This window comes from Cricetulus griseus, chromosome 4, assembly GCF_003668045.3.
Source record: "Cricetulus griseus strain 17A/GY chromosome 4, alternate assembly CriGri-PICRH-1.0, whole genome shotgun sequence".
NCBI classification, from domain to species: domain Eukaryota; kingdom Metazoa; phylum Chordata; class Mammalia; order Rodentia; family Cricetidae; genus Cricetulus; species Cricetulus griseus.
The window spans coordinates 68,866,328-68,892,444 of NC_048597.1; the positions used below are offsets into that span (position 1 = coordinate 68,866,328).

At 39.3% G+C, this 26,117-nt stretch overlaps 1 protein-coding gene across 1 annotated transcript; it reads left to right on the top strand.

Moving 5' to 3' along the window:
- Positions 1 to 21,882: 21,882 nt before the first annotated feature.
- LOC100763638 (olfactory receptor 2L13) lies at positions 21,883 to 22,821 on the top strand. Its single transcript, XM_027413278.1, has one exon. The coding sequence runs from the start codon at positions 21,883 to 21,885 to the stop codon at positions 22,819 to 22,821; it is 939 nt and encodes a 312-aa protein (XP_027269079.1).
- Positions 22,822 to 26,117: the final 3,296 nt, after the last annotated feature.

A 26,117-nucleotide genomic window follows, 5' to 3' on the forward strand; every position in this document is an offset into this window, starting at 1 on the left:
ACCTGAAACATTGCAACTGGTAGAAGAAAACCTAGACAGTACCTTACAATATATATGTGCATAGGAAAGGAATTTCTGAATAGGATTCCTGTTGCCTAAGAATTCAGACCAACAACTGATAAGTGGAACCTTTTAAAATAAAAAACCCTTCTGCATAGTCAAGGAAATAACCAAATGACAAGGAAGCCCATAGAGCAGGAGAGGATCTTCTCATGTTATACATCTAACAGAGGATTAGCATCCAGAATATATAAAGAACTAAAAAGTAAAAGAAAGAGTCAGAAAATGACTAATTCAAGCATGGACTATGGATATGAACAGAGAAATTTCAAAGTTATAAAATTTTCTAAAAAAATGTTAATTTCTAATCATCCAACCAATTGAACAAAACCCCTAAAATAAACAATTACTTGCCACACACACACACACACACACACACACACACACACACACACACAGTCACACAGACATAGACAGACAGACAGACAGACCCCCCCACATACATATACAAAGATCCTGTGAAATTTCATCTTCAGCCATTCAGAATTGCAATGATAAGCAAAACAAAGACTTCTGGGGACAATGTGTGGAAATAAGACACTTCATCCACTGTTGGTAGAATTCCAAACTGATGTAGCCATTCTGGAAATCAGTGCGGAGAATTCTTAAAAGGCTTCAAAAACTTCTGTCATTTGACCTACTTATACTACTCCTTGGCATCTTCCCCAAGATCTTGATATCTTACTCCACAGTTACTTGGTCATTCTTGCTCAGTGTCACTCTAGTCACAATAGATAGGAAATTGAAACAACTTTTAGTGATGAATGGACAATAAGAATGTTCTGTATATACTGCAAAATAATATATAGGTATAAAGAAAATCCAAATTATGAAATCTGTAAGTAAATGAGCTGAAGTAGAAAAGATTATACTGAATTAGGCAACCCCTATCTGGAACAAACTTCTGGCATTGTCACATTTTCTCTCATCTGTGATGCCTAGCTCTGCATCTTCAGATGTGGGTGTATAACCTGAAGTAAGCATATAAACCAAGAAAGGAAAATGAAAAGTTTCTGTGTGGGAAGTGCTATAGAGGGCATGACAGAAAACAGTGAAGGGGGGAGATAGGGATAATTTTGAGGTGGTCTTTAATTGGGGAGAAGAGGAAGTCAATACAGAAAGAGGAAGGAAGAGGTAAAATAACACTAAAGGTATTTGAAGAAGCTATAAGGAATCTTATTATTTTCCTTTTATCCCAAACTATAGATAATACATATAAGTATATGTATATGCATATACACACAAAGTTTAAATGAAGTTAGGTCACTTGGTCTGAAAATGCCCCTTCAAAGAGCCACAGACTGTTTAATAAAATTCCTAGTATGAGACATGAGAAATTCCATTTTGAGTTGTTGATCAGAGGAGTTCAAGAGATTTCCTAAATAATACTGGCTATTGCTATTGCTGTTGTTGCCTTTCAGGTGTAGAAGATGTCATTATGGTTGTAGACACCATTGTATGTAAGATACAAGACTCCCAGGATTTTAGTTGTACCTGACCCCAGAGCCTCTTCTCTGAGGACTAGTTTTCAAAGAATCAGAAGCTGCTTTGCAAGCACTTAGGGATGAGAAGCAGCCAGTAGTCCTCCCACTGTGAAGCCTATGAACCACAGCAATAACCAGCATGGCAAGACATCCCTGAATGTTCAGTAGTGGCAATCATCTTTGTGGAAACCAACAGCTGACAGATTGGACTTAAGACATGATCAACAGTAGGGAAGTCATGCCTGGGCCTGAAACCCTACCCTGCCATAACCATATCTGATAGCAATGGCAAAAGTCATAAAGCCAGCACAACTGCTTGACAAAGATTCAGCAAAGCTGAGCTGGATGATGGCTGTCATTCACTTTTGGCTTTTATTATGCATGTTGCATTATTATTTTAAATATTTGTACAATGTAGAGATATTGGATTGATGGAAAATTTCATATGCATTATTTATGCCTTCTCCTGGAGTGTTTCTTCTAAGCTTCCCCAGGAATCTCTGTGAGCATACTACCCTTTCCACTTTCAGGGAGATATCCTTATCTACCTGAAGGTCTTTCTTGCACCCTGGAAGTTGTGATGCATATAAAGAAGCCAGCGATCTCTTTATGAGGCTCTGAGATATTCTTAGAACACCTGTCCCTGTACTTACTAGGAATAAGATAATCAGAACAAAATACAAGTTTCTTCCTATTAAATGCTCAGGCATGTAGCATGTTCAGCAACAAAGTTAGATTGGCTGGAGTAACCTCTGCCCTACACAGGAGCTTACATGATGGGCAAAAACAGGTGTGAAAAAAATGATAAAAGAATGAGATATCAGGACCTCCCTTTCCTAGAAAAGTTAGCTCATGCAGAGTCACTGTGTTGCCATATGACCAAAGAGCAAAAGACATAAATAAACTCTATAAGGATATAAAAGATAAACATTGTATTATGCCAGAAATTGAATAATAACTGCAGCAGCTTTGGCCTGGGGATTTTTCTTGGGCCTATTGACAATTAGCACTCTGACCATTAAAAGTTAACAATACATTGCCTGGGGCATGGCAATCTGCCTGGGTTGGCTTAGATATTTTCTTTCCATCTAGCATCCTTGAAACTACTAGATCTGCCAGCCTGAGAGCAGGCTGTCATATGTCTCTACATTCTTGGAAGTTGGGTTATTTGGTTGGTAAGGAAAAATGACTAAAAAATAACTCTGTTCTATCACAGTTTAACAAATGATAATTAAAAGACACACAAGAGGATGTTAAACACATGTCCAGGAATAGAAATGGTATGGTTTATGTTATGCTTACTGAGTTCTGCATAAGCAAAGAAGCTTCCTGACTGTCAGTCAGTCAGGCTGCAAGATTCTTCCAACCACTATGCCTAATTCAATTCTCTCTTGCCTACTCCTTGCCTTCTCTCTGAAATGTGTCAACTGCTGGGGCTGGCCTCTGGCACTACCCAACTTCCCCAAACTAGTGATAGTGAAGTCATGGATCTTAGGGGAGAATCTACTACAGCTACTTTAATAAACCAGTATAATTTCTAAGTACATTGTAAATCTTTTGTCTTTATACCCAGATTTAAGTACAGATCCCCATACCTCCCAAGGGAGCTTTTCTATATAACAGAGACCCTTAAAGAAAACATCAACTGGTCCAAATGCAGAAATCACCTGATAGTGGTATGCCCAGCTCCAGTGGATACATCTGAGCATAAGATTCAGGGCACATCACAGAAGAGAGGGTAGAATGACTAAGAGTAAGAGTACCATGAAATCTGTGTATCCTAGAAAGGACAGAGAAGCATCAGCTATGACACCTCAGCAACATGGCCACCTAAACAAGATCTGAATAGGGACATCAACAGTAGACATGCTAACATGAATGGGAGAATACCCGTGGGCCTCCACTCCCAGACAAAGAACTGTAAGCAGCTAAGGGATGCAGAAAGCAGGAACAGTAGTCTTCTTGCATGGAGGAGCCACCCAATCCATTATTCAACACCAAGTGACTGTATGAGTTGGCCCTCCCACCAGCAGTGGAGGAGTGTTCCCCTTTCTCCACATCCTCTCCAGCATAAACTGTTGTTGGTGTTTTTGATTTTAGCCATTCTGGCAGGTGTAAGATGGTATCTCAGAGTTGTTTTGATTTGTATTTCCCTGATGGCTAAGGATGTTGAACACTTTCTTAAGTGTCTTTCAGCCATTTTAGATTTCTCTATTGAGAATTCTCTATTTAGTTCTGTACCCCACTTTTTTAAAATGTAAATTTTATTTAAATTAGAAACAATCTTATTTTACATATCAATCCTAGTTCCCTCTCCCTTCCATCCTCCCATAACCCTCAATGACTCCCCCATTCCATCCCCCTTCTACTACCCAGGGAGGGTGAGGCTTTCCATGAGGGATCATTAAGATCTGTCAAGTCATTTGGGTCAGGGCCTAGTGTAACCAGAGGTTTTTCTCTGGCTTGGTCTGTAGTTCTCTTTCTTTGTTGTGTCTTTGTGTGGTTTGGGTACCAAGGTAATTGTAACCTCATAAAAAGAGTTTGGCAATGACCCTTCTGCTTCTATTGTGTGGACTATTTTGAGGAGTATTTGTATTAGCTCTTCTTTGAATTTCTGGTAGAATTCTGCACTGAAGACATCTGGCCTTGGGCTTTTTTTGGTTGGGAGACTTTTGATGACTGCTTCTGTTTCATTAGGGATTATAGGTCTATTTAAATTGCTTATTGTTGTTGATTTAGTTTTGGTAAGTGATATCTATTCAGGAAACTGTCTATTTCCTTTAGATTTTCTAATTTTGTGGAGTACAGGTTTTCAAAGTATGACCTGATGATTCTCTGGATATCCTCAGTGTCTGTCATTATGACTCCCTTTTCATTTCTGATTTTGTTAATTTGCATGTTCTCTCTCTGTGTTTTGTTAGTTTGCGTAAAGGTTTGTCTATCTTGCTGATTTTCTCCATGAACCAACTCTTTGTTTCATTGATCCTTTGTATTATTTTCTTTGTTTCTACTTTATTGATTTCAGCTCTCAATTTGATTATTTCCTGGCATCTACTCCTCTGGGCGTGATTTTGCTTCTTTTTGTTCTAGAGCTTTCAGGTGTGCTTTTAATTCTCTAAGTGTGACTATTCTCCAGTTTCTTCATGTGAGCACTTAGAGCTATGAACTTTCCTCTTAGCACTGCTTTCAAAGTGTTCCATAATTATGGGTATGTTTTATCTTCATTTTCATTAAAATTTTAGGAAGTCTTTAATTTCTTTTTATAATTTATTCCTTGACCCAGGAATGGTACAATTGCTCATTGTTTAATTTCCACAAGTTGTGGGTTTTCTGCAATTTGTGTTGTTGTTGAATTCTAACATTAAACCATGGTGATCCAGTAAGATACAAAGGGCTATTTCAGTTTTTGTATCTGCTGAGGTTTGCTATGTTATTGAGTATGTGGTCGATTTTAGAGAAGGTTCCATGTGGCACTGAGAAGGTATATTCTTATGTGTTTGGATGGAATGTTCCATAGATGTCTGTTAAGCCCAATTATGTCATAACTTCTGTTACTTCCTTTGTTTTTTAGCTAATTTTCTGTCTCGTAGCCCTTTCTAGTGGTGAGAGTGGGGTGTTGAAGTCTCCTACTAGAAGTGTGTGAAGTTTTATGTGTGATTTGCATTTTAGTAATGTTTCTTTTATGAATTTTGGGTGCCTTCGCATTTTGGGCATAGATGTTGTTCACTTCATTGCGATGGACTTTTCCTGTGATGAGTATGAAATTCTCTTCTTCATCTTTTTTGATTTTAGTTTGAAGTCCAATTTGTTAGATATTAGGATTGCTACACCAGCTTGTCTCTTGGGTCCATTTGATTGGAAAATCTTTTCCTAACCCTTTACTGTGAGGTAACGTCTGTCTTTGCATGTGTCTTTTTATATTGAAGGATATTAATGAACATTGATTGTTAATTCTTGTTTGTTTTGGATTTGTTGTTGGTGGTGATATTGTGTTTGAATTCCCCCCTCCCTTTTTCTTTTGGCTTTTGGTAAAGTGGGATTATCTATTGGCTATGTTTTTGTGAGTGTAGTTACCTTCCTTGGGTTGGAATTTTCCTTCCAGCACTTTCTGTAAGGCTGGATTAGTGGATACATATTGTTTAAATTTGGTTTTGTCATGGAATATCTTGTTTTTTCCATCTATAGTGTTGAAAGCTTTGCTTAGCATCCATGGCCCTTAGCGTTTGTAGAATATCCAGGACCTTCTGGCTTTTAGAGTTTCCATGAAGAAAGCAGGTGTAATTCTGACAGGTCTGCCTTTATATGTTACTTGGCCTTTTTCCTTTTCTGCTCTTAATATTCTTTCCTTATTCTGTATTTTTAGTGTTTTGATTATTATGTGGCAAGGGAACTTTTTAGTGGTCCACTCTATTTGATGTTTTGTAAGCTTCTTGTACTTTCATTGGCATGTCTTTCTTTAGGTTGGGAAAGTTTTCTTCTATGATTATGTTGAATAAGTTTTCTGCACCTGTGAGCTGGTTTTTTTTCACCTTCTTCTATACCTATTATTCTTAGGTTTGGACTTTTCATGGTGTCCCATATTTCCTGGATATTTTCTGTTAGGGATTTGTTGGACTTAAGATTTTCTTTGGTTGATGAATCCATTTCTCCTGTATCTTCAACTTCTGAGATTCTCTCTTCCATTTTTGTATTCTGTTGGTTATGCTTTCATCTGTAGGTCCTGACTTTTTCCTAGCTTTTCTATTTCTAGCATTCCCTCAGACTGTGTTTTTTATTGTCTCTATCTATTTCAGCTTTTAAGCCTTGAACTGTTTGAATTGTGTCCTTCACTTTTTTAGTTTTTTTCTTGCTTTCTTTAAGACATTTGTTTATTTCTTGTATTTTTTGGTTTGTCTTTTCTTTCATGTCTTGAATTTTTTGTTTCTTTTTTCTTCAATTTCTTTAAAGGGTTTTCTCATTTTTTCTTTGAGGGTCTCTATTATCTTTATAAAGTTGTTTTTTAAGGTCATTCTCTTCTGCTTCATCTGTGGTTGAATGCTCATGTCTTGATGGTGTAGAGTCCCTAGACTCTGCTGGTGTCATATTGATCTTTCTGTGGTTGAATGTGTTCTTATACTGTTGTTTTTTCATCCCTTCTTCCAGTGGGTCCTGGTGGGGTGTTTCTCTCTCCTGATAAGTATGTGTCCAAGGTTCTCTTCTGGTTGGTGCAAGCAGTCCAATACTTCCATGGCTCTCCCGGTGGGTGCAGGTGGGGCTGAGACCCTCCCTTTCCCAGTGGATGGAGTTGGAACTAGCACTACAATGTTGGCAGTCTGCATGGCTTGGTATGCTAGGGTGGGTCCAACTGCACAGAGTCCCCAGGCCAGGAAAACCAAAGGAGGGCAGGTGTAGGGCTGCCAGAGACAGGCCCAAGCTCACCTCTTCCTGTGGGTGGAGGCGGGACTAGCTGCACTTGCTACTCTTGAGGGGGTTGTGGGTTGAGATCCCAACATCCATGTTAGTTGGCTCACAACTGCCTGTAACTTCAGTTCCAGGGGAACTTCACTTTCTTCTGTACTCTTCATTCTCCTGCATGTATATCACGAGATATACATGAGAATTTTATTCTATCACCAGCCATTGAATGCCTGGGTTGACAATCTATGTTTTGGACTTTGTAAAATTGTCTTCATTGGCATGTCAATTGTTGATCTCATCATGTAGGTCTTGTTAAGGTAACTGCAATGAGATTTCAGTCATCCCTGTCATGTCTAGAAGTTGCTGTCTCATGCATGGCAAGCATCCATGTTCTGTATGGATATGCTTTTTGTTTTTTTGTTTTTTTTTTTTACTTTGGGAGTTTTCTTCTATGAACATCATAATATCTGATATCTGATCTGTGCAACTGATCTGGAATTTTTCTTCTTCCACTTTTATAATTGAAAGATTTGTTTAGACTGAAGTTTTACTTTGCCCTTTTTTATTTATTCTTCTCTCATACAATATATCCCAACCATAGCCTCCCCACCCTCTACTCCTCCTAGTCTCTCTCTCTCTCATCTTTCCTCTTTTTGAGATCTGCTCCTCTCCCATCCAGAAAGAGCAGGCCTCTCAGTGATGTCAAACAAACACAGTACAATAAGTTGCAATATGACTAGTCACAATCCCAATCCCTCATATCAAGCCTGGACAAGGCAAATCAGTAGGAAGAAAACTGCCCTAAGAGTAGGCAAAAGAGTCAGAGATACCCGCACTCAAATTGTTAGGAGTCCCACAAAAACTCCAAGCTAAACCACCACATATATGTAAAGATATTACAGACCCATGTAGGTGCTGTGATTGCTGCTTCAGTCTCTGTGAGACCTACTGAGCCCTGCACAGTTGATTTTGTGGGTCATTTTCTTCTGGTGTCCTCAACCCTCTGACTACTAAATCATCCCCTTACCCTTCCACAGGGTCCCCTGAGCTCAGCCTACTATTTGGCTATGGGTATATGCATCTGCTGCCAAAGGAAGTCTCTCTGATGGCAACTGACTAGGCACCAATCTATGAGCATAGCAGAATATCATTAGAATGATCTCAGTGACTTTTATTATTTGGCCCCTCATACTTGGTTCTACCCTAGGTCTCTGGGCCATCTGTCTTCCAGTTCCTGGCCATTCAGGCAGTGTTGAGCACAGGCTTTCTTGCTGGTGTGGGTCTTACGTTTGGCCAGTCCTTGGTTGGCCACTCCAAGAAGCTCTGAGCCTCCATTTTCCCAGCACATCATGCAGGCAGAAAAAAATTGTAGACTGAAGATTTTGTGGCTGGGTTAGAATCTCAGTCCTACTAATGGAAGCCTTGTATGTATTAGAAACAATTTTTTTTTACATGTCAATCCCAGTTCTGTCTCCCTCCCCTCCTCCCCTAACCCCACCCCCGTATCCCAATACCTTTCTGCTCCCCAGGGAAGGTGATGCCTTCCATGGGGGATCTTCAAAGTCTATCGTATCATTTGGAGCAGGGCCTAGGCCCTCCTCCATGTGTCTAGGCTGAAGGAGTATCCCTCTATGTGGTATGGACTCCAAAAGCTTATTTGTATCCTAGGGATAAATACTGATCCACTACCAGAGGCCCCATAGATTGCCTATGCCTCCTAATTGATACCCATGTTCAGTGGGTATGGATCAGTTCTTTGCTGGTTTCCCAGCTATCAGTCTGAGGTCCATGAGCTCCCCCTTGTTCAGGTCAGCTGTTTCCGTGGGTTTCTTCATCCTGGTCTTGACCCCTTTGCTCATCACTCCTCCCTCTCTGCAACTGGATTCCAGGAGTTCGGCTCAGTGCTTAGCTGTGGGTGTCTGCTTCTGCTTCCATCAGCTACTGGAGGAGGGCTCTAGGGTGGCATATAAGGTAGTCACCAATCTCATTATAGGGGAAGGGCATTTAAGGTAGCCTCTGCACGGTTGCTTAGATTCTTAGTTGGAGTCATCGTTGTAGATCTCTGGACATTTCCCTAGTGTAACATTTCTCTTTAAATCTATAATGGCTCCCTCTTGTTTCTTGTTCTCCTCTATTCTTCCCCAGACTCAATCTTCTTGTTCCCTCATGTCCTCTTCTCCCCTCCTCTTCTCCACTTCTATTTATCCTAATCCTCTCTCCTCCCTCCATGCTCCCAATTTGCTCAGGAGATCTTGTCTGTTTCCCCTTCAGGGAACCATGTATGACTCTCTTAGGTTCCTCCTTGTTTCCTAGCTTCTTTGGAGGTGTGGGTTGTAAGCTGGTAATCCTTTGCTCTATGTCTAATATCCATATATGAGTGAGTGCATACCATTTTGACTTTTTTGTGACTGGATTACCTCACTCAAGATGGTTTCTTCTATTTCCATCAATTTGCCTTCAAATTTCAAGATTCCATTGTTTGTTTCCCCTGCTGAGTAGTACTCCATTGTGTAAATGTACCACATTTTTTCCATCCATTCTTCGGTTGAGGGGCATCTAGGTTGCTTCCAGGTTCTGACTATTACAAACAATGCTGCTATGAACATGGTTGAACAGATGTCCTTATTGTATGAATGGTGCCACATTATCTTTATCCTTGTGATAGGCTGGGATGTCTTTTGGGTATGTGCTCAAGAGTGGTATAGCTAGTCTTGAGGTAGATCAATTCCAAAATTTCTGAGGAACTGCCATATTGATTTCTTTAGTGGCTGTATTAGTTTCTACTCCTACCAGCAGTCAAGGAGTGTTCTCATTGCTCTACATCCTCCCCAGCATTGACTGTCATTTGGGTGATTGATCTTAGTCACTCTGACAGGTATAAGATGGAATCTCAAAGTTGATTTGATTTGCATTTTCCTGATGGCTAAGAATGGTAAAGTGCTTCTCAGCCATTTGAGATTCTTCTATTGAGAAGTCTCTGTTTATATCTGTACTCCATTTTTTTAATTGGATTATTTGGTTTGTTGTTGTTCAGTTTCTTGAGTTCTTTATATATTTTGGGTATTAGCCCTCTATCAGATGTGGAGTTGATGAAAATTATTTCCCATTTTGCAGATTGCTGTTTTTTTCTTTTGATGATGTCCTTGGCATTACAGAAGCTTTTCAGTTTCATGAGGTTCCATTTATTAATTTTTGATCTTAGTGCCTGTGCTATCAGTGTTTTGTCTAGTAAGTTATCTCCTATACCAATTTGTTCAAGGTTATTCAGCCTTTTCTTTGAAGTTCAGTGTGTTTGGTTTTATGTTTAGGTCTTTGATCCATTTGAACTTGAATTTTGGTAGGGTCATAATTATAGATCTATTTGTATTCTTCTACATGCATACATCCAGGTAGACCAACACCATTTGTTGAGGTTACTATCTTTTTCTATTGTGTATTACTGGCTTCTTTATAAAAGATCATTTGGAAAGCTGTGTAGACTTATGCCCGTTTCTTCAATTAGATTCCATTGATCAACATGTCTGTTTTAATGCCAGTATCACATGTTTTTTTTTTTTTTTCTATAGCTCTGAAGTACAGCTTGAAGTCACGGATGGTGATACCACCAGAAATTCTTTTATTGTTTAGGGCTGTTTAAGATATTCTGTTTTTCTTGTTGTTATTTTTCATATGAAACTGAGTATTGTCCTTTCCATGTCTGAAAAGAATTGTGCTGGCTTTTGATGGGGATTATATCGAATTTGTAGGTTGCTTTTGGTAGTATGGCCATTTTTACTATGTAATTCTACTGATGCATGAATATGGGAGTTCTTTCCATATTCTGATATCTTCTTCAATTTCTTTCTTTAAAGTCTTGAGGTTTTGTTGTACAATTTTTCATTTGCTTGGTTAGAGTTACCCCAAGATATATTATATTGTTGGTAGCTATTGTGATGGATGCTGTTTCCCTGATTTCTTTTTCTCTTTGTTGTTTGTATATAGGAGGGCTACTGATTTTTTTTGTGAGTTAATTTTGCATTCCATCACTTCAATGAAAGTGTTTATCAGCTGTGGGAGTTCCTTAGAACTTTTAGGGTCATGCAAATATATTATCATATCATCTACAATAATGATACTTTAACTTCTTCCCTCCCAATTTGTATCCCTTTGATCCTTTTCAATTGTCTTATTTCTCTAGCTAAAACTATATTGAGTAGATATGGAGAGAGTGGATGGCCTTGTCTTGTTCCTGATTTTAGTGAAAATTCTTTGAGTTTCTGGCCATTTACTTTGATGTTAGCTAAAGCTTGCTGTAAATTGTCTTTATTATGTTTGGGTGTGTTCTTTGTATCACTGGACTCTACAAGACTTTTATCATAAAGGGGTGTTTGTCAAAGGTTTTTTGGCATTTAATGAGATGATCCTGTATTTTTTCTTTCAGCTTCTATATATGACAGATTACACTGACTACTTTGGTATGTTGAGATACCCCTGGATCTCTGGGATGAAGCCTACTTGATTATGGTGCATGATCTTTTGATATATTCTTGGATTTGGTTTGTATTTTCTTGAGTATTTTTGCATCAATGTGCATGAATGAAATTTGTAATTCTTTCTTTGTTGAATCTTTATGAGGTTTGGATATAACAATGACTGTGGCCTCATAAAATGAATTTGGCTATGTTATTTCAGTTTCTAAATTTTATGGAATAATTTTAGGAATATTGATATCAACTCTTTGAAATTCTGGTAGAATTCTATGCTAAAACCATATGGTCCTGGGATTTTTTTTTTGGTTGGGAGACTTTTTTCTTCTTTTTTTAAAATTTATTTTTTTTTCATTTTACATACCAACTCCAGTTCCTCCTCCCTCCTCTTTTCCCACTTCCACCCCACCCTTCCCACCCTCATCCACTCCTCAGAGGGGTAAGGTCTTCCTTGGGGAGTCAACAAAGTCTGGCATACTAAGTTGAGACAGGACCAAGCCCCTTCCTCCTGTAACAAGGCTGAACAAGGTATCCCACCATAGGGAATGAGCTTTAAAAAGCCAGTCCATGAGCCTGGAATAGGTCCTGGTCCCATGGCCAGCCTTGTCCCTGAGATTGGCAGACTTTTATTGACTGCTTTTATTTACTTAGGGATTACAGGTCTACTTAAGTTGTTTATTTGGTCTTTATTAAGCTTGGTAAGTGGTATCTATGGAGAAAATTATCTATTTTTCTTAGCTTTGCCAATTTCATGGAGTACAAATTTTTAAAGTATAACTTAATGATCATTTGGATTTCCTTGGTAACTGTTGTTATGTTCCCCTGTCCTCTGTTTTTTAAAATATGGATATTCTCTCTGCAATGTTTTAGCTTAGATAAGGGTTTTGCTTTCATGTTGATTTTCTTAAAGAACTGACTCTTTGTTTCATTGATTCTTTGTTTTTTTCTCTTTGTTTCTATTTTTTTGATTTCGGCCCTCAGTGCAATTATTTCCTGCATCTACTGCTCTTGGGTGTGTTTGGTTTGTTTTGTTCTAGAACTTTCAGGTATGTTGTTATGTTGCTAATATGAGATCTCTCCCCCTTTTTCATGTAGTCACTTAGTGCTATAAACTTTCTTCTTAGCATCACTTTCACTGTTTCCTAAAAGTCTGGGTATGTTGTACATTTCATGAAAGAATTCTAGGAAGTCTTTAATTTCTTTCTTTATTTCTGTCTTGACACAATAGTCATTTAGTAGAGAGTTGTTCAGTTTTCATGAGTTGTAGGCTTTGCTGCTGTTTTAGACATCCAGCTTTAATCTATGGTGGTCTGTTAGGATGCAGTGGTTTATTTCAATTTTCTTTTAATTCATTTTCTAACCATTTACTCTGAGATAATACTTATCTTTGATGTTAAGGTGTATTTCTTGTATGCAGCAAAATGATGAATTCTGTTTTTTCATTCATTTTCTTAGTCTATGTCTTTTTATTGGTGATTGAGTCCATTGATATTGAGAGATACTAATAATTAATTCCTATAATTTTGTTGTTGTTGGTAGTGTGTGTTTATGTGTGTGAATGCTTCCCTTCATTTGGTTTTGTTGGTGTGAGATTATTTATTTCTAGTGTTTTCATGGATGTAGTTAAACTCCTTGGGTTAAAGTTTTATTTCTAGTATTTTCTGTAGGGCTGGACTTAAAGATACATAATGTTTAAATTTAATTTTGTCATGGAATATGTTGTTTGGTCCATCTACTGTGGTTAAAAGTTTTGCTGGCTATAGAAGTCTGTGCTAGCATCTGTGAGTCTATAGTACATCTATCCAGGTTCTTCTGGCTTTTATAGACTTTGTTAAGAAGTTGGGTGTAGCTATACTATGTCTACCTTTATAAGTTAATGGTCCTTTCCCCCTTCAGGTTCTAATATTCTTTCTTTGTTCTGTATGTTTAGTGTTTTGATTATTATGTGGTGATGGGACTTCATTTTCTGGTCCAATCTATTTGGTATTCTGTAAGCTTCTTGTACCTTTATAGTCATCTCCTCCTTTTGGCTGGGAAAATTCTTTTTTATTATTTTGTTGAAAATATTTTCAGTGTCTTTGAGTAGGGATTATTCTCCTTCTTCTATTCCTATTTTTCTTAGGTTTGGTATTTACATAGTATCAAAGATTTTCTGGATGTTTGTGTCAAGATTTTTTTTTTTTTAAGATTCAACAGTTTCATTGACCATTGTATCCATATTATCATATCTTCAGTGCCTGACATTCTGTCTTCTTGCTCTTTTATTTTTCTGGTGAAGCTTGGGTCTGTAATATCTGTTTCTTTTTTTTTTTGATTTTTTTATTAGTTCAAATTAGGAACAAGCTTGTTTCACATATCAATCCCTTCTCCCTCCTCTCCTCCACCCCTCCTCCCTACCCCGACCTAACCCCCACCCCATCCATCCTCCATTCCCCAGGCAGGGTAGGGCCCTCATTGGGGGTTCCCCAAAGTCCACCACATCATCCTGGGCCGGGCATAGGCCATTCCCCATGTGTCCAGGACAGGAGTACCTCCCTTCACATGGGATGGGCTCTCAAAATTCCATCTTACACCAGGGAAAAATACTAATCCACTACCAGGGGTCCCCTAGAGTGCAGAGGCCTCCTCATTGACATCCATGTTCAGGGGTCTGGATCAGTCCTGTTCAGGACTCCTAGATAACACTCTGGGGTCGATGTTGTCCGCCTTGTTCAGGTCAGCTCTTTCTGTGTGCTTCTCCAGCCTGGTCTTGACCCCTTTGCTTATCACTTCTCCCTCTCTTCTACTGGATTCCAGGAGTTTGGCTCAGTGTGGGTGTCTGCTTCTGCTTCCATCAATTACTGGATGAAGGCTCTGGGATGACATATAAGGTATGTCATCATTATCTCATTATCATTGGGGAAGGGCATTTAAAGAAGCCTCTCCACTATTGCTTAGATTGTTAGTTGGGGTCATCCTTGTAGATTTCTGGACATTTCCCCAGTGCCAGATTTCTCTTTAAACCTATAATGGCTCCCTCTATTCAGGTATCTCTTTTCTTGCTCTCCTCTATTCTTCCCCTGACTTCCTGCTCCCTCATGTCCTCCTCTCCTCTCCTCTTCCCCCCTCTCTTTCTCTTAACTCTCTCACTTCCTTCCCCCATACTTCCAGTTAGCTCAGGAGATCTCAGCAAACACTCTTATGATGGGCATGTATGGTGTGGGAGAGAGAGAGAGAGAGAGAGAGAGAGAGAGAGAGAGAGAGAGAGAGAGAGAGAGAGAGGTTCATTTCCTGTGGATCAAGGCATATCTGAAGAGGTGAAAGTGCTGAGGAGTGGGATCAAGTGGGTGGCTTAATTGCCACCCAGGGTCATGGTGATATCCGGACCTGGGCTGCTTGCTAGGGCCAATGTCTGTGTTCATGGTCCTGATGTTGATATCCATGGCTCCTGATACCACCAAAGGCCAAGAGGATAGTGATGCTCAGGATTGGCCTTGCCCCTCACTGGCTGAAGAACTCAGGAGAGAGGGTCCTACCTTCACCTTAGTACACAATAGAACTGACCTTGTTCACAGGACCATGGGAGAGCTGATCCTGTAGGTATGAGAGGTAGAGTTCCTCTTGCCTGCCATGTCTTGGTGTGGGTGAAGGGAAGATGCATTCCTCTCCTCACCCCTTGACATCTGCAGCAGGTGGGGGACCTGATCCCACACTTCACCATCTGAGACACTCAGGAGAAAGGGCCCTGCCTGGGCAGCACAGTAGAACTGACCCTGGAGAAAAGGGTGTGGGTGAGCTAGCCCTAAGGGCATGAGTGTGGGATAGCTGGTAGCACCTCCCGTGTCTGCAGTATGGTGGTGGGGGTGAGGGAAAATGCCTTCCCCTCTTGCCCCTACTACCTCCTGATGGCAAGGGAACTGACCACTCTCTCCCCTTTACCAGCTACAGCACTTACAAAAGCAGGTGCTGTGCAATGCCTAGGCAGTATAATAGAGCCAACTCTGTTAGCAGAGGTGTGGGTGAACCAGCCCTAAGAATGTAAGCATGGGATATCTGGCCCCATCCCTCAGTTGCCATATGGGAGTATGGGTTTGGGAGAGATAGTCCCCCCTGCACACCCATGGTACATGGGAGAGCTGGCCCTGAGGTCATAAGAGCAGGAGTGCTTTTCCTGCCCCTCACTAGCTGTAGCACTCTGGAGAATAGCCCCTACACCTCTATTGGACAACACAGTAGAACTAGCACTTGAGGTGTAGGTGTAGGGGGGCTGACTGTGAGGGCATAAAAGCAGGAGAAATGGCCTTGGTCCCTGCTCCTTGCTGCAAGGGGTGAACTAGCCAGGGCAATTTTGGAGAGGTCATCCTGGTGGTGAATATGAGTGAGGCCTGGTGGGCTCTGGTGGGCTGACTAACCCTTCAACTACCCAGGCCAAGAACCTGGGTTATTTTTCGACCCACCCCAACATCTATCCCATCTATGATCTGCTGGAGTACAGTTCCTGTAGACCTAAAGCTTCAAGATCTCCATGTCAGAGGGCAACAACAGGATAGCCAAGAGGAGCTCCAGTGAGGGCCCAGCATCAATAGTGTAGCAGAAAGCAGAGTCCTCTAACCAGACCAATGACTCTTTGCAATGAACACTTGCAATGTAAGGATATGGATAAAAGTATGTAGTGCATGACTCACACTGTCTCACTATAGCTTCCATGATGAGATTTTTCCTTTTTTCCCCCTCTTAAATATTATTTTATTTTTGGGAGGAGGTTGCAAGGGCAGAGGGTGGATACAAAGGGACAGAAAATGAATGGAATCGAGATACATGATGTGAGAGACACGAAGAATAAATAAAAAGAAAGTTTTAAAAAATAACAAACTCTCATCTATTTCTATAAGGAGACTCAGGGATAAATATGTTAAATATTCTAAATATTCATTAATCTACTTAAATGTGGATTGAGTAGGATAGTAAAGACTATGTCTTCTAATTTCTGCTTCTCCATAGCCATTCCACATGCAATTAGAATACATACCACTGCTAGGTCTTGGAACATCCCTCAAACTGTAACAAATTTAAACATTAGGCCACAATTTTTTCATTTATTTTGAAATTTGGTCCATTTATTTTTCTAGTCAGTGGTGAATCTGTCATCTTGGATGACCCTGAGTCACTTTACAACAGGACTTCTATATCAACCTATGACTAAAATAGAATTTCTGCTTAGATCAATGTTTCAAAGCTGACCTCTTGGGCCCAGTTTTTAAAAATGAGGGGCATTAATACATATTGACTAATGTCACTTAAAGGTTTCAAGTCATATCCTGGAATAATGCAGTCACCTTCTGTTGTCAATTTTTAGGCATCCTGTGATTTCAGGAGTGGTGGTTGCCATGTATTTGTTTCTGTAAATTCAGAACTGAGCTATGTCAGAGAAGTCATGCTAGGAGAAATGGCCAAGGCTTTGTCTCTGTAGATTTAGACATGAGGGATCAATTAGAGGAAAGGTAGGAACATCTAAAGTTTGCTGATCCAAGGTTGTGCATATAAAATACAGAATTTGTCACTCTGTCTTTCACGCATTTAGTCTGTGTGAAACGAATCTAAAATATCTCTTGTGCTTCATTGAAAAATAATTAGCAAGGAATGATGTTTTATCTGATCAATGAGATTGTACAGATTTCAGGAGGGTTAGTGATATTCTCTTGGTTTCATCATGAATAAGATGATAGTAATTCTTGAAAGTTTCCTTCTTGGTATTTTGCTGGAAGAAGGGACTGTTGTGTAAGAAGCAGATTTTTAGCCTTCAACTGGGAGATGATCTTGTGGGGTACGTGGCAGGGAATGTGAAGAAAGAGGGGAAGCTGTAGACTTCTCAAGACCAACAAACAGACAGTCCACAGGGAGTGGCTGTATTGTAAAGGTACTTTTTCTCATAAATACAAGCACAAGTATAAGTCCAAAAGTTGTTATCAAGCACAGTTGGTTTGGTTTAGAATAACTAAGGGAGATTCTAGAGGTAAGATTTTCATGTTAGTTTAAAATACAAAGAGAATTGCTGTAAACACTCATGAATTTTACAATGTGCCTTTTTTAAAGGTTGTGACCACAAATAAGAGGCTGAATTTTTCTGGTCTTGAGGTTTCTCAAAAGCTAAGATGTGGGATGGAGGAAAGAGATGGACACTTTTGGAGGATCTAGTATATGTTGAATGCAGACAGCTCAACGAGGTTCATGTTCTACAGAGTCCCATGGCATTTTTAAGACTATGCAGAGATGCTGATGTTCAATTACTTGCCTGGTCTTGTGCTCTCTAGATTTCTTGCTGGGTGTCTCTGCTGTGTTTAGCTACCTATAACTTTGGCAAAATTAATTGAACATCCTGAATTTGTAGCCGTCCTGTATAATAGAACTCTTCATGACAGAGCTTTAAGTAGTCCTATGATTTTTACATCTTTCAGAATGATCAAGGGGCACACTAACATTTTATCTGCCTGGCTGACGATATCATTTTAAAAAATCAGTCTTCTGCATCATGGTTTGTGAATAAAGAGGCGCCTCTTAGGGGAACTTGGTTTTATATCACAGGCTGGAGAGGAAGGAACATAGCAGCCATTCCTTGAGGAGGTGTTTCCAGTATCTAGTCTTGACCACAGGGTTTATACTAAACTTACACTTCACGTTTGATTTCTGTAAAAGGAATGCACAGGTGTGTGCTCTCAGATCACTTCTCAATGGTTCATAAACATGCTTTGGGGACAGTTACAGCCATAATTACTTTGTTTCTATTGTTTAGAAACTATCATTTTGGCAGGAAATATCACAGACCTGCTAAATCTGTGATAAAAATGATGTTAGCTGTGTCAGTATGAACAATTGTAATTCATCAAGTCTAACGACAATTTTTTGACAAAGTTTTATTATTTTCAACAGGCACACAGTTTGATAGTCTGCTGTATGTCAGTGCTGTGCCAGGGTGTAGACATCACAGAATCATCAGACAGGAGCCTATATCCAAGTGAGCATCCCACTGTCCTAATGTACCCAAACATCAGTTGTATTGTAAGATGTGACTGCTTTTAAATCCAGATAAGTTTTCAGATGTACTTACTTCCTCTAACTAGTCTTCTCTGCACAGTCCCCACAGCAGCTACATTCTGAAGAGCATCCGGTATGAGGTCAGGAAATCTAAGAGCACATCACTCTCCCTATTCTAGCATCTTATCCAGATCATATCCCAAGTCCTTTTCTTCATACTCGATTGACCACACACCAGCCCTTTACAACCAGCATTCTCATTATTTTTGTTCTCAATGACTTTTCCTCCAACCCTGTTCCTTGTTCATTAGTAGGCATCACAAAGACCTACTTACGTAGAGCCAACACCTAGTGGCTCAGGGCAGGCACAAATCAAGGTGTCTCTTTTACTTTGTGTACCAAGTTTTTCTCATATGAGTACTAATTATGTGATATTGGGTCATATGCTTGAGTTTACTGGTCTATTCTTGTATTCACCATCTTAATTAGTGCTGTAGATTACATGACCATGCTTGAACTAATGAATGGAGTATGTAAGTGTCTAGGAACAGGGAAGATATTTTTATCATTTTTTATTTGAGTTAGAAACAAGATTGATTTACATGACAATCCCAGTTCCCTTCTCCCTCCCATCCTCCTTTACCACCCTCCCAACTAAAAGCCTACCTATCACATACCCTTTCTTCTATTCTTCACCTGACTCAACCTTTCTGCTCCTCCATGACCTCTGCATCCTTCCTCTTCTTCCCTTCTCATTCTCGTAGCAACCCTTCCCACTTCCCATGCTCTCAATTTGCTCAGGGGATCTTGAACCTTTCCCCTTCTCCAGGGGACAATGTTTGTCTCTTTTAGTGTCCTCCTTGTTAACTAGTTTCTCTGGTAGTGTGGATTGTAGGCTGATAATCCTTTACTCTATGTCTAAAAACCACACATGAGTAAGTACATATCATGTTTTTTGTGATTGGGTTAACTCACTCATAATGGTTTCTTCTAGTTCCATCCATTTTCCTGCAAATTTCAAGATTCCATTGTTTTTTTCTGCTGAGTAGTACTCCATTGTGTAAATGTACCACATTTTCTCTATCCATTCTTTGGTTGAGGGGCATCTAGGCTGCTTCCAGTTTCTGGCTATTACAAATAGTGCTGCTATGAACATTGTTGAACATGTTGTTGTATGAATGTGCTTCTTTTGGGTATATACCTAGGAGTGGAATTGCTGGATCTTGTGGTAGACTAATTCCCATTTTCTTGAGGAGTCGCCATACTGATTTTCAAAGTGCTGTACAAGTTGGCACTCCCACCAGCAGTGGAGAAGTGTTCCCCTTTCTCCACATCCTCTCCAGCATAAACTGTCATTGGTGTTTTTGATTTTAGCCATTCTAACAGGAGTAAGGTGGTATCTCAGAGTTGTTTTGATTTGCATTCATGGAAGATATTTTTTAAGGTATGCAATATAGTTGGTGATTGTGGTTTCTATTTATACTTCAGGCTTATTGGTCAGCTTATAAGCATTTATTTTCAAGAGGTAATAAGGAAGCCCAGGACTCTTCTTGTCTCTTTTTTACTCTATACCAACTGGTCCTATGAATCTGCCATGTTCTTGCATATAAATTTTCATTGTCACTATCTCTTGGTTAGATAACTCTAAAATTGTATATCCATTGAATGTGACAATCTCTGTTTTACAACTGCTTTTTGTGCTAGCCACAGACATATGGAATGCTAAATTGTTTGTTACCACATGTGAATAATTCTCATAAATTACCATTTGCTGTTCTTTAGTGTTGAAATTTATCAGAAATCCAGCATTAGCACCCAGGCCAGTAACCTTCTCAGGCCATGTCTTAAGTATTTCTCCCAGATACAAGGGCGCACAAACTCTTATGCTGATGACAGGTAAGAGAAGAAAGAAAACATGTATGGGAGAGATAATAAATCCTAATTATGGATTTTGCATTCTTGAGAGTGAATATAGAAGAGTCAAGTGAAATAAAACTGAATAGTAGGAGACACCATTACTGAGACAATCACATCCTGAAGACTGGTCATAGAAAATAGGAAACAGTATCCTGGCAGAGCATTCATTCATTGCACCTTTTAAGATATATTTTAAATTTCAGAATTATAATATAGTCATATCAGATCCACTTTTCACATCCTCTATACAGGCTCTACCATGTACTCTTCTTGCTCTCTTGCAAATTCAATTAGTTATGATCCAATGCCAAATGATCACTCTTGAAAATGTATAAATGACTGTAACCTGATACAGACTGAATATATTGTATTTGTATATTCAGTAATATATAAATATGCACATCCATATATGCAACAATTATCAATTTTATACTTGTTTTAATTTATTTATCCTTAATATGGCTAATGGTTTTGTTTTATCTCCCCCAGTTGAGTAAGCCCAAAGTGCGTAAATAAGTAAAATATATGTGGTATAAAAATTAATTATTTGGGCTGCTGAGATGGCTCAGTGAGTAAAGGCCCTTGCCTCCAACCTGGATCTGAGTTTGATACTCAAGAAGGAGGGAGGAAAGTGACTCTTCCAGTGGTACTCTATCTTCCATGCAAGTCCATATAAATAAATGAGCAATTTTAAAATACTGGTGAGCAGAGTAAATAATGCACAGCAACACATTTCTTCCCCAATGAACAGGTTTTTAAGGGCTTCTCACTCCTGCCAATGGAAGACAAAAACCAGAACTTCAGAGTAAGAGAGGAAAGCAATGCATAAAGTAACACTTAAACACTATTTGAATATATTTGCATAATATTTACAATTGTAAAATATAACAAAATATGCATTAGTCAATGTGTAACAGTTATTATGTTTTACTGTATGAAATATTTCATTGGATCCAATTAATACCTATAAAATTCATACAAACCACACTGCTTATGGGGTGAATAAACTCAAATAGTATCTTTTGATTGGTGTGGATCTGATCACACCCAAAACATTTTAGTTCTAGGAAAGTGAATTGGGATATTATTCTCAGGAAAGGCAAAGATAGAGAATTTGAGAGGCAGAACACCTAGGAGCAGATCCCTGGGATCTGTCTGCTGTATGGGAAGAGGGCAAGGAATCAAGTAATGCAGAAGATAGAGGCTTTCTTAGTTTTGTAAGATGGTTTGATGATCTTAAGTGATGGTTTTCCATAGAGTTATCTAGGAGGACATGTCTGAGCTATCTTACTCCTGTTGCTACCCTTGATTTTATAAAGCCATATAGGTATCTCTGAATTGAGAACTTGGCCAGAGGCAAGAGGGAAGAAACATTTAGCTCAGATTTTAAAGTAAGTTCAACAGAAGGACAGTGTTGCGGGAAGAACAATTCAGTGTAAGCATTCATTGCAAGCAAGATTCTCTTTGTTTTACTGCTTTACTTCATATGATAGGTGTATTTTACTTTCAGGTCACTTTTTTCACAAAAGAGAAAGCAATCAATTTTCATGGAGAAATGGAATCAGAGCTCAAGTGATTTCACTTTGTTAGGGTTGTTTCCACAAAACCAGACAGGCCTTCTGCTTTTGCTGCTCATCATCTTTGTCTTCTCTCTGGCTTTGGTTGGCAACTCAACAATGATCCACCTCATTCGTGTGGATCCCAGGCTGCACACCCCCATGTACTTTCTCCTCAGTCAGCTCTCTCTCATGGACCTGATGGATGTCTCAACTACTGTTCCCAAGATGGCATTCAACTTTCTCTCTGGTCAGAAAAGCATTTCTATAATAGGCTGTGGAGTTCAATCCTTTTTCTTTCTGACCATGGCAGGTTCTGAGGGCTTGCTCCTAGCCTCCATGGCCTATGACCGTTTTGTGGCCATCTGCCACCCTCTTCATTATCCCATTCGCATGAGCAAAATGATGTGTCTGATGATGATCATAGGATCCTGGACACTGGGCTCCATCAACTCTTTAGCACATACAGCCTATGCCCTTCACATTCCTTACTGCCATTCTAGGGCCATTAACCATTTCTTCTGTGATGTCCCAGCCATGTTGCCCCTGGCCTGTATGGACACTTGGGTTTATGAGTACATGGTGTTTGTGAGCACAAGCCTGTTTCTCTTATTTCCTTTCCTTGGCATCACAGCTTCCTATGGACGTATCCTTTTTGCTGTCTTTCATATGCGGTCCAAAGAGGGAAAGAAAAAGGCCTTCACCACATGTTCAACTCACTTAACTGTGGTGACATTTTACTATGCACCTTTTGTCTACACTTACCTTCGACCAAGGAGTCTCCGTTCCCCCACAGAAGATAAGATTCTGGCTGTCTTCTATACTATCCTCACCCCTATGCTCAACCCCATCATCTACAGCCTGAGGAATAAGGAAGTCCTGGGGGCCATGACAAGAGTCTTTGGGACATTCTCGTCTACAAAAACATGATCATTTCTTCTGTTCATCTTTCAGTTTCCCTGTAGAATGTCACACAGCAGGGTTGTCCATTGGAAATGTAATGTGTGCCACACACATGTCATATCTTTCTGGTGATTCATTGCTAGTTAAGATTAAATAATATGTTTATCATAACATGCTAGTATAATTATTTACATTTTTAATTCACATTACAGTCAATGATTTTAATGACAGATATTAGTCAATGAATTAGTATACTAAAACAACATGAGATATACTTTATGAGTGTACTGTAATAGGACTGCTTATGCTGATATTTACTTGTTCTTTCTACAAAATTAACATGTATTAATTGCTTTGCTCAAATATTTTGCTATCATTTTTCTTACTAAAAGCCTATATATATTGAATATTTACAATGTATTGTATTTTGGATGTTGCCAATTCATATACCCAATAGTAACATGGGGCTAGTATCTATTATGGAGGAAAATAGAGTTGTCTCTGTGGATTCCCCCATCATGACATTTACCCCCCTCCTAGCTTATTAATTCCTCCTCCCTTTCTGCAGCAGGGCTCTCTGGGCTTACCCCAGTGCTTGGCTATGGGTCTCTGCATCTGATTGCATAAGTTACTGGATAAAGGCTCTCTGATGACAATTAGGACAGTCATCAATTTGATTACAGTAGATAGCCATTTCAGGCACCCTTTTCCAGTATTGATAGGGATCTTAGCTGGGGTCATCCTTGTGGATTCCTGGGAGTTTCCCTAGCAGCAGGTTTCTCCTTTACTCAGAAATGCTCTTCTATCAAGACATCTCTTTCCTTACTCTCCCCCTCCTTCCCACTCCTAATCGACCTCCCATGCCCAACCCACCCAACCTCCCTTCTCAAGTTCCCATCCCCCCCCTCAACTCAGGCTTTCCATCTGCCCAGGAGATCGCTTTTATTTCCCCTTCAAAGAAAAAGCCATGCACTCTTCTTTGGTCCTCCTTGTTATCTAGCCTTCCTGGGGCTGTGGATTTTAGGTTGGTTATCCTATTCTTTACTTCCAGTATCCACTTATGATTGAGTACTTACCAAGTTTGTCTTTCTGGATCTGGGTTACCTCACTCAGAATAATTTTTTTCTAGTCCCATTCAAATTTCATGAGGTCATTGCTTTTTTTTTTTTTTTTTTTTACAGCTGAGTAACATTTCATTGTGTAAATGTACCACATTTTCCTTATCCATTATTCGGTTGAGGGGCATCTATGTCTAGTTCTTGGGTTCATTATATGCTTTGGATATCACCTCTACTTCAGATGTTGGCGAAGATCTTCTCCCATTCTCTATGCTGCTGTTTTGTCTTACTGACCATGTCCTTTGCCTTACAGAAGCTTCTCAGTTTCAGGAGGTCCCATTTATTAATTGTTGCTCTCAGTGTCTGGGCTACTGGTGTTATATTTAGGAAGTGGTCTTCTGTGCCAATGAATTTAAGGGTATTTCCCACTTTGTCTTCTATCGGGTTCAGTATAACTGGATTTATGTTGAAGTATTTGATCCACTTGGACTTGAGTTTTGTGCAGGGTAATAGATATAGATCTATGTGCATAATTCTACATGTTGATACCAGCACCATTTGTTGAAGATGCTTTCTTTATTCCATTGTATAATTTTGACTTCTTTGTCAAAATTCAGGTGTTCATAGGTGTGTGAGGGTTAATATGAGGGTCTTCAATATGAAGTCATGGATGGTGATGTCTCCAGAAGTTCCTTTGTTGTACAGGATTGTTTTAGCTCCCCTGTTTTTTTTTTCTATATGAAGCTGAGTATTGTTCTTTTGAGGACTATGAGAATTGTGTTGGGATTTTGATGGGTGATTCTTTGAATCTGTACATTGCTTTTGGGAATACTGCCATTTTCACTATGTTAATCCTACCAATCTGTGAGCATGGGAGAACCTTTCATTTTCTGATATCTTCTTCAGTTTCTTTCTTCAGAGACTTACAGTTTTTGTCATACAGGTCCTTCACTTGTTTGGTTAGAGTTACCCCAAGATATTTTATGTTATTTGTGGCTGTAAAGGGTGATGTTTCTCTGATTTCTTTCTCAGCCTGTTTATCATTTGCATATAGGAGGGCTACTGATTTATTTTGAGTTAATCTTGTATCTTGCCACATTGCTGGGGGTGTTTATCACATATAAGAGTTCCCTGGTAGAATTTTTGGAGTCACTTATGTATACTACCATATCATCTGCAAATAGGGAAAGTTTGACTTCTTCCTTTCCCATTTATATCACCTTGATCTCCTTTTTTGTCTTTTTGCTCTAGCTGGAACTTTGAGTACTATATTAAATAGATGTGGAGACAGTGGACAGTCTTGTCTTGTTCTCCTTTTTAGTGGAATCACTTTGAGCTTCTCTCCATTTTATTTGATGTTGCTGCCAGCTTACTGTGTTCATTACTTTTATTTTTTTAAAAATATGTTCCCTGTATCACTGATTTTTCCAAGATCCTTATCATAAAGGGGTATTTGATTTTGTCAAAGGCTTTTTCAGCATCTAATGAGATGATCATGTGTTTTTTCTTTCAGTTTGTTTATATGGTAGATTACATTTATAGATTTTCATATGTTGAACCATTCCTATGTCTCTGGGTTGAAGCTTACTTGGTTATGGTGAAGTTTTTATGTGTTCTTATTATACACCGTTGGTTGAAGTATAAAAATAATACCATCCTTTTGGAAGAATAGGAAGGCAGGGTTTAAATGAGTCCATCAGATCCAAGATAAATGATAAATAGGCATTTATTAGAGAATTACTTACATAAATAATAGTAAATAACTACCATGGTTTCCTTCTCACAAGAGAATGTTTAGTCAAAAACAAAAATAGAAAGATTATTGGATCTGTCAGCTCCCCTCACTGGGTTAAATTGGCATAGAGTAAAGTTGAAGTGTTTAAGAGACATTTCTTGGGTTAAAGGCTAGCTCCACCATTAGAGGTCACATAAACTGTCTGGGACCCCTAGCTGACACTCACATTAAGAGGTCTTGGTTTGGTCCAATGCTGTTTCCCCAGCTTTATGACTAGAGTCTCCATGCTATCAGTAGGTCAGGTGAACTGTTTTTGCTGGTTTCTGTAGCACCGTCTTGGCTCCTTTACTCATCCCTTCTCCCTCTCCACAACTCGATCCCAAGAGTATGGTTCAGTGCTTAGCTGTGGTGCCTGTTTCTATTTCAAACAGCTACTTGATGAAGGCTCTAGGAATGGTAACCAAGGTAGACATCAATCTCATAGGGGAAGGGTATCAATGGCATCCTCTCCACCACTGCTTGGATTCTTA